This window comes from Notolepis coatsorum (assembly GCF_963971535.1).
Source record: "Notolepis coatsorum genome assembly, chromosome: 3".
Taxonomy (NCBI): Eukaryota; Metazoa; Chordata; class Actinopteri; order Aulopiformes; family Paralepididae; genus Notolepis; species Notolepis coatsorum.
In genome coordinates, this window is record NC_140167.1 from 6,508,638 (window position 1) to 6,517,842 (window position 9,205).

Here is a 9,205-nt window from a genome sequence, read left to right on the forward strand (position 1 = left end):
AAAATCTATCTAATAACACTTTAACCTATTGGTAAACTAACGTATTGATGATAATATACATTATAAATTCTGTTGTGACATGGTTATGATGTTTATACTTGAATACGTTTGAAAAATAAAATAATACTTTTGTCAGACAGTCCAAAATGACATCACGTCATAAATCAATCTGTCTAGACAGATTGATTTATGACGTGATGTCATTTGCGGCCCGCCAATATAGAAACACACAGATCATTCAAACACACTTTCAAAACATGGTTAAGAAATAACTACACATGTGGACATAACAACCCTGCAGAAATCTAACCCCCTATGCTTGCCTGTACCTAATATGTAGAATTATTGTTTGTTTGTACATTGTCTGTACATGTATGATTATGATGTAAATATTTTGCATGGTGTGTTTTTAACCTGTTCTTAATGACCTGTATGCCATATATGTTATGCTTCCTTTTTTAGTGGCTTTTCAACACCAGGCCCAGGGACAACAGTTGAAAAGTAGCTTTGGCTAACACTCTCACACATTTACATGTATGTTCATTAATGTGTGCTGTCCCTGTTCAAATAAAGTTTCAACTGAAACTGAAACTGAGTCTACAGTATGTGGTAAATAAGTCCCTGTCATGGGAAACACAAGGACCCCCTTGAGAGCAGATTCCACTCCACCAAGTCATATCTCCATCGCAATATCTGCCACAATAATCGCAATATGACATTTTCTCCATAGTGTGCAGCCGTGGTAGTTAAAGGTGCTATATGGATAACGTTTGTTTCCATAATACACCCACAGAGCTTTTAGAAAGATGTCGAATAAAAGTATTGCCCCCCCCCCCCCCGCCCCAAAAAGTAGGGATTAATGAATTTATCGTAATTTATTTTTGGTGGGTCCAAAATGTATGTTGCATCAAAGCATTTCATGATGCAATGATACGACAATAAATGGTAAATAACGGTATGTTGCTCCGCTCTGTCTCATAACCCTGCAGCTGTACCCCTGATACTATAGCCACTGATCACAGATCAGATCAGCCCTGTCTCAAACAGCTGTACCTCTGATGCTATAGCACGAATCTGCACAAATCCGCTTCAAGGCCCTCGACCTGGCATACCGTGCGGCAAAGGGAACGGCTCCCTTTTACCTCCGGTCAAGGGTCTCTAACTACACACCCTCAAGACCCCTCCGCTCTGCATCTTCTGGCCGCCTCAGACCTACTCCTATCCGAGCTCCGGGAGGGTCATCAAGGAGAAGTCACGTAGTCCTTGCCCCACAATGGTGGAACGAACTGCCCACCACAGTTAGGACAGCCGAAACCCATCCAATCTTTTGCCGTCGACTAAAGACGCACTTATTCAACCATTATCTGAAATAAAAAAATTATAATAATCTAACCCTAACTAACCTTACTGTCATGCACTTGTCCTAATAAACTAACCTACACTGTAGCGCTCAACACTTTGATGCACATTGTTACTCAGCTGATAGAGTTGTGCCCTTCCTGATGACTTGTCGTACAGAACTTGTAAGTCGCTTTGGATAAAAGCATCAGCTAAATGACTAAATGTAAATGTAAATGTATAGCTATACTGATCACAGATCGTTCTCCTCTTCTCCTCCGCAGGCGTCACCACGGTGCTCACCATGACCACTCTGAGCATCAGCGCCCGCAACTCGCTGCCCAAGGTGGCCTACGCCACGGCCATGGACTGGTTCATCGCCGTCTGCTACGCCTTCGTCTTCTCGGCGCTCATCGAGTTCGCCACCGTCAACTACTTCACCAAGCGGGGCTGGGCGTGGGACGGCAAGAGTCTGGTCAACGACAAGGTAGAGACAAGGAAGAGACAATGACACACGGTAGAGTTAACGACCAGGAAGAGTTAATGACGAAGTCCCACGTGAACCGCCAAAACATGGTTCTACGGCTCTCGTACCGTGTCGTTTGCGGACGTCAAGCGTGGGCCTCTAATTCCGCCGGCGGTGTCGTCCACTGTAGCCGGCCGGACGCTCCTCTGAGCGCCGGTGTCGCAGGAATTTGCAACCGGAGAGGGTGTCTTTGATGAACAGTAGCCGGTTAAACATGGCCGCGCTCACGGCCGCTACTGAGCGCAGGCTTTGGCGTTTCCCCGCCGTGACGAAAGTGCAAGGGGAAGGGGACGGCATCTTGTTGCTCTCGCGCCAAAGCCTGCGTGGTAATAATAACACAGGCCTGTGCGATATATTACGGCTGTCTGCAGTAGCGGGGCTTCTGCCCTTCAGCGCCCCCTCCCCCCGGCGGTGTGTAACCGCGTGTTGGGGCTATAGTACCTCCGGCGCTAAGCTTGGAGTAGCTAGGTAAAAAACGGTCTGCTTCCTCCGCCAAAGCGTGGGGTTCGGTAATGGCGGTATTTTAGCGAGCGCCGTCTGTACATGCGGTGGCATGTGTCTGAGCAGGGCTGGACCTAGCACATTTGGCGCCCTAGGCAAGCTTCACCACTGCGCCCCCCCCCCCCCCCCAAAAAAAAGAAACAGAAACATAAAGTACTACACCTTTATTTATTACAAACAAGAACAAGAGCTAAGAATAAATGCACACTAAAGAATTCAAACAAATTTCATTCCTCATTTTCCCTTATGTTAGATATATTTTCTTTTATGTCAAAATATTGGTTGCAGATATAGAGGGGGACGCAAAAACAGTTTTTCTTTAGCTGGGCGCAGTTTTTGGCGCCCCCCCCCTCTGGATGGCACTCTAGGCAACCGCCTATGTCGCCTATTGGAAGCTCCGCCCCTGTGTCTGAGAAACAGTCCAATGAAAAGGAGACTAGGTTCCTCCGTGCCTATAGCAGGTTTAGCATCATTTCCATCGACTCCGAAGGCTTGCTGCCCCCCAGGCCCTGGCAGGCAAACAGGCGTCGGGCTCATTCTGACCGTGACAGCTGGAAGGTCTTAAGGAGATGAGCCTTAAACATCGCATATTTATCCCGGGCGGGTGGAGCTGTGATGAAGGCGCCTACCGCCCACGCTGGTATAGAGCTCCCGAGACTTGAGACGACGTGGAAATACTTTGCGTCGTCATCATCATCGTCAATCCCCCCACGGAGGGCGAATTGTGCCTCTGTTTTTTTTTTATCCACTTTTTCTCCTCCTGTTTTTCCGCATTTTCCTCCCATCCAATTTCAGTCGTTATGCCGATTCCCCCCCCTCCCCTTCCTGGTCGTTGCGCGCATGTGCCCCCTACTTGCCGGTCTATAGGGAGCCCTGAAGTCTATCAACATGCTTCCTCCGATACATATAGGAGACAGCCAGCAGCCTCTTTTCACCCGGCAGCGTGGACTCTCATTGGGTGAGGTGTAACGTGTGGGAGGATCACACTATACCTTCAACATATCCCTTCCTCGCTGTGCAGGCGCCCCCTGACCGACCTGTTGGAGTCGCTGTTTTTACAACGACCAGATTACCACCCACCCACCGGCTTCCCTCCCTGCTGACACCACCAATTGTGTCAGTGTGACGGCCGGCCCAAGCCGGAGGCACCGCTGACAGCTGGATTCGATAGCAGTGTCTCTGCGGTGGTAGACAGACGCTTAGTCCGCTGTGCTACCCGGCCGCCCCCAATTGTGCCTCTGTTTGAGCGAGAACCACGCTGCCGCAGACGCCGGCTCCCAAAACTCCGGCAATCGAAGTATAACGGCGTCGTTTGTTGTATGTTCGGTTTGGTCTCTGAAGCTTCAGCGAGACTGACGTCGGGGTCACCAGTGTGGCGCTGAGAGATGGGAGTCGGCAGCGGTGTCTCGAAGGAGAACGTATTACATTTATTATGCATGAGAACACAACACATCACAGTAATACAGTAATTATACGATGTGGTGAGCATGAGAGAGATAGAGAGAGAGAGAGAGACAGAGAGATATATATATATATAGAGAGAGAGAGAGAGAGAGAGAGAGAGAGAGAGAGAGAGAGAGAGAGAGAGAGAGAGACACAGAGAGAGAGAGAGAGAGAGAAAGAGAGACACACACACATACAGATAGAAACACAGCGAGAGAGACAGAGAGGGAGAGATAGAGAGAAAGAGAGAGAGAGAGAGAGTCACCGTGGTACAGATTTCAGGGAGATGACAGCTGAGGGAAAGAAGCTGTTGCTATGCTTGACTTGGAACGGAGATTTAAACAGACTAGACTATGCCCCCCACTGGTCGGCTGTAGTGAGGATAGAAGCCTTGCATCACGTGTCCCCTCCGGTACATGAGGAGGCAGCCTGTTGCATCTTTTCACCTGCCAGCGCGTACTCTCAGTGGCGAGGTGTAAGGAGGCTCACGCTGCCCCCGATACTTCCTGTCTCTGCCGTGCAGGTGTGTCACCCAACCGACCTGTAGGAGTCGCTGTCCACGACGTCCAATCCCCACCCATCGACTTCCACCCGTTACCTCTGCCAATTGAGATGGTATGACGACTGGCCCATGCCGCAGCAGGCAATGCTGACACCGGGATTCGAGACCGGAGTCTCTTGCATTGATGACGAGCGCAATCTCCGCTATGCCACCCAGCCGCTGCGTTATGACGTGTTCTCAGTGCCTGTTTCTTCCAGTAAGGAGGGGGTGACCTTAACGTGACTGGAGAAGGTACAAGGACGGTCAGACAGTGAAACCCAGGCCAGGATTCATGAGGGAAAAGATGTAATCAAATGTAATCAATTATTTAATTGAAACATGTTTCTTCTCTCGCTCATCCCAGGCTATAATACTTCACAGTCTCTTTTTCATATGGGATATATGAGGGATGTTAAGATTTCCTTCAAATTCATGTTGGCACAAAAGTATGGCCCGCCGCCCTACTCTGGGATCCTCAGGGTGAAACTTCAAGGTTGATGAAAATGAAAACGTTCCCCAGGAGAGTTTTCTTCACTACTATAACGAATTCTGGGGGTTGGAGCTTAAAAGAAATGAATTCTGGGGGTTGGAGCTTAAAAGAAATGAATTCTGGGGGTTGGAGCTTAAAAGAAATGAATTATGGGGGTTGGAGCTTAAAAGAAATGAATTATGGGGGTTGGAGCTTAAAATAAATGAATTATGGGGGTTGGAGCTTAAAAGAAATGAATTCTGGGGGTTGGAGTTTAAAATAAATGAATTCTGGGGGTTGGAGCTTAAAAGAAATGAATTCTGGGGGTTGGAGCTTAAAAGAAATGAATTATGGGGGTTGGAGCTTAAAAGAAATGAATTATGGGGGTTGGAGCTTAAAATAAATGAATTCTGGGGGTTGGAGTTTAAAATAAATGAATTATGGGGGTTGGAGCTTAAAAGAAATGAATTCTGGGGGTTGGAGCTTAAAAGAAATGAATTCGAAAATGTACCCCTCACCCCTAGTGAGCGTGGGATCAAGTCTTTTGCATCTCGTTCCGACTGCAACACGAGAAACTCTTTCACAAATAAACACATTTCCTCTCATTTGTTACTTTAATTAAATCCCCACAGCTGCGCCTCGTTGACACGCGGCTCCGTAATTAATCACCTCGTCTCCTCAGCGGCTCAACAGTCAACACATTATATCACATCTGATCTGACGACGACGTTCCACTCCGCTCGTCCTGAGCACAGAGTCTCTCTCCGCGCCGTCGCCACATATTTATAACCAGGAGTGAAACATCCCATCAAATATTGATAGAGGGAGCAGATTAACAGCGGCGGCTCCTAATGTTTCATCGTGAATACGTTTAGCAGGTGGCACCAGGGTGGCACATGCACCACGTAGCTGCACTGCAGTGCCACGCGGACGTCCCGGGTTCGACTCCCGGACCCGGCAACCCTTGCCGAATGTCTTCTCCCAACCTTCCTCTCTGTAGGGCGTGTCCGAAATAAAGCAGTAAAAAAAATTATAAAAAAATATATATAAATACATTTAGCAGCTCGTCTGGGAACGTGGGGAGAGAGGTTCTGGTCGGGGAATAATAATATAATAATAATAAATTGGATTTGAAGAGAGAAGCGCCTTTCTCCGACTCAAGGACACTGTACAAGGAGAGAGAAGCTATATAAAAGAAAGGGTAAATAAAGATTTGAAAAGATTTATGAATATATGTGTATAGGAAAAAACAAAAAATATAAAAAAGGAAGCAAGGTGCTGTCCAATTGGATGAAGTGGTAACAAAAAAAAAAAAAAAAAAAAGACTAAAACTAAAAATGCGGGGAGAGACGTTCTCATCGGGGAAGCGGTTCTGAGGCGCGTTCCCGTCGACGGAGCGAGAGCCGCGCTCTGGAGAAACACAAAGACGGCGAGCTCACCGAACCCACCGGGATCACACGCGGCATCTGAGGGACTACCTTATTAAAGGAGAGAGGGGGATGAAAGGAGGAAAAGGAGTAGAAAGGGAGGGTGAAAGAGACGACAAGGTGTGGCGGCGTGCGAGAGGTTCAGAAGCAGAGAAACCCAGGTACAATTATTTATAACGTGAGCGACGGGTGCCATCGTCGTCTCTCGGAGCCGTGCCGCGAGTTCTCGAGTTTTTCCTCTACTTAAAAGTTTCCTCGGCGGCGCTCCGCCCCCGCGCAGCGTTGTACGCCCTCGCCGCAGCAATTAGAGCGAGCGTTTCTCTCGCAGCGCTTCTGTCTCTGAGCCCACCACGTCCCTTACGGCACGCGCCGTTCGTCTCGTTCTCTCGTGATAAGAAGAATCTCTTTGTACACGAGATGCAATGATGATGTTTTGGTTGGGGTGGGTGGGGGGGGGGGGGATCATTTGGGTTATTGTTCAATTGATTTCTTTTACTTCAAACGTTTGTTTGAAATGATCTGAATCGGAAGTGGCATTGTTGTTTTTGTTGCTGTTTTTAGTGGTTGGGTTTCACAGTGTTGTTGAGCGACAGACTCGGGAGGTAGAGCAGACGTCTGGTTATCTGGAGGTTCCCGGTTCGATTCCCGCTCCTCCCGGGCAGCGTGTCGAAGTGTCACTTAACCTCTAACTGCTCCCGATGAGCAGGTTGGCACCTTGCACGGTCGCCTCCGCCGTCGGTGTGTGAATGTGTCTGTGAACGGGTAAAAATATGAGGAACAAATTGTAAAGCGCTTTGGATAAAAGAGAAATATAAATGCAGCCATTTACCCTTTACTTGAATGTGTCAGTGTTGAGTGACGAGCCACAACCTAAACGTGTCCGTATCAATAAGTCTGTGAACGTGACTCAAACTAGGCAACGTTTTGTATTCTGTTTCATGCTGTGCCTTCTCCTTTGTATCGTTGTTTGCGTGCAGCACTTTGGATCGCCTCCGTGTATGAAATGTGCTTCGTGAATACATTTGACTTGACTTGACTTGACTTGACATGTCGTCGGAAATGTACAAACATGAACCATTGTTTTTATCTTTTAGGGTTATGTTTTAGCAGTTTATTCTATGTCCTGCTCCACAGTCAGGACAGCGGAAACCATCACAGTCAGGACAGCTGAAACCATCACAGTAAGGACAGACAGCTGAAACCATCACAGTCAGGACAGCTGAAACCTTCACAGTCAGGACAGACAGCTGAAACCATCACAGTCAGGACAGACACCTGAAACCATCACAGTCAGGACAACTGAAACCACCACAGTCAGGACAGACACCTGAAACCATCACAGTCAGGACACCTGAAACCACCACAGTCAGGACAGACAGCTGGAACCACCACAGTCAGGACAGACAGCTGAAACCATCACAGTCAGGACAGCTGAAACCATCACCGTCAGGACAGACAGCTGAAACCACTACAGTCAGGACAGCTGAAACCACCAGTCAGGACAGCTGAAACCACCACAGTCAGGACAGCTGAAACCACCACAGTCAGGACAGCTGAAACCATCACAGTCAGGACAGCTGAAACCATCACAGTCAGGACAGCTGAAACCATCACAGTCAGGACAGCTGAAAGAATCACAGTCAGGACAGACAGCTGAAACCTTCACAGTCAGGACAGACAGCTGAAACCATCACAGTCAGGACAGACACCTGAAACCATCACAGTCAGGACAGACACCTGAAACCATCACAGTCAGGACACCTGAAACCACCACAATCAGGACAGCTGAAACCATCACAGTCAGGACAGACAGCTGAAACCATCACAGTCAGGACAGCTGAAACCATCACAGTCAGGACAGCTGAAACCACCACAGTCAGGACAGACAGCTGGAACCACCACAGTCAGGACAGACAGCTGAAACCATCACAGTCAGGACAGCTGAAACCATCACCGTCAGGACAGACAGCTGAAACCACTACAGTCAGGACAGCTGAAACCACCAGTCAGGACAGCTGAAACCACCACAGTCAGGACAGCTGAAACCACCACAGTCAGGACAGCTGAAACCATCACAGTCAGGACAGCTGAAACCATCACAGTCAGGACAGCTGAAACCATCACAGTCAGGACAGCTGAAAGCATCACAGTCAGGACAGACAGCTGAAACCATCACAGTTAGGACAGCTGAAACCATCACAGTCAGGACAGACAGCTGAAACCACCACAGTCAGGACAGACAGCTGAAACCATCACAGTCAGGACAGACAGCTGAAACCATCACAGTCAGGACAGACAGCTGAAACCATCACAGTCAGGACAGACAGCTGAAACCATCACAGTCAGGACAGCTGAAACCATCACAGTCAGGACAGCTGAAACCATCACAGTCAGGACAGCTGAAACCATCACAGTCAGGACAGCTGAAACCACTATGCTAATATGTCTATACTACCTACTGTACTAATATCTATACTACCATTACCCCCCCCCCCCCCTGCAGAAAAAGGAGGCCTCCGTCATGAGGAAGAACAATGCCTATGCCGTCGCCGTGGCGAACTACGCCCCCAACATCACCAAAGACTCCACGCTGCCCACCATCTCCAAGTCGGCGGGGGCGGCGGTGACCTGCGACCCCGGCGGTGGCGGCAAGGCCAGGGAGGCGAAGACGGAGCAGAGCCGCAAGACCTTCAACAGCGTCAGCAAGATCGACCGCATGTCCCGCATCATGTTCCCCGTGCTGTTCGGCAGCTTTAACCTGGTCTACTGGGCCACCTACCTCAACAAGGAGCCCCTCACCAAGGACATGGTGCCCTCCAAGTGAGCCCTCTGGCGCCCCCTGGCCCCGTGGAGGACTTGATACATGTGTTTGTTCTTGTTTGAGTCCTCTGGCGCCCCCCCTGGCCCCGTGGAGGACTTGATACATGTGTTTGTTCTTGTTTGAGTCCTCTGGCGCCCCC

At 48.9% G+C, this 9,205-nt stretch overlaps 1 protein-coding gene across 1 annotated transcript in view; it reads left to right on the forward strand.

Annotated features, from left to right (window-relative positions):
* Window positions 1–9,002, forward strand: part of gabra2a (gamma-aminobutyric acid type A receptor subunit alpha2a) — a gene marked incomplete at both ends in the record, with an annotated part of 35,976 nt that extends 26,974 nt beyond the window's left edge. The window contains 3 exon segments of the mRNA XM_084309804.1: window positions 1,623–1,825; window positions 8,749–8,953; window positions 8,956–9,002. Of these exon segments, the coding sequence (XP_084165930.1) occupies window positions 1,623–1,825; window positions 8,749–8,953; window positions 8,956–9,002 (455 nt within the window).
* Window positions 9,003–9,205: the final 203 nt, after the last annotated feature.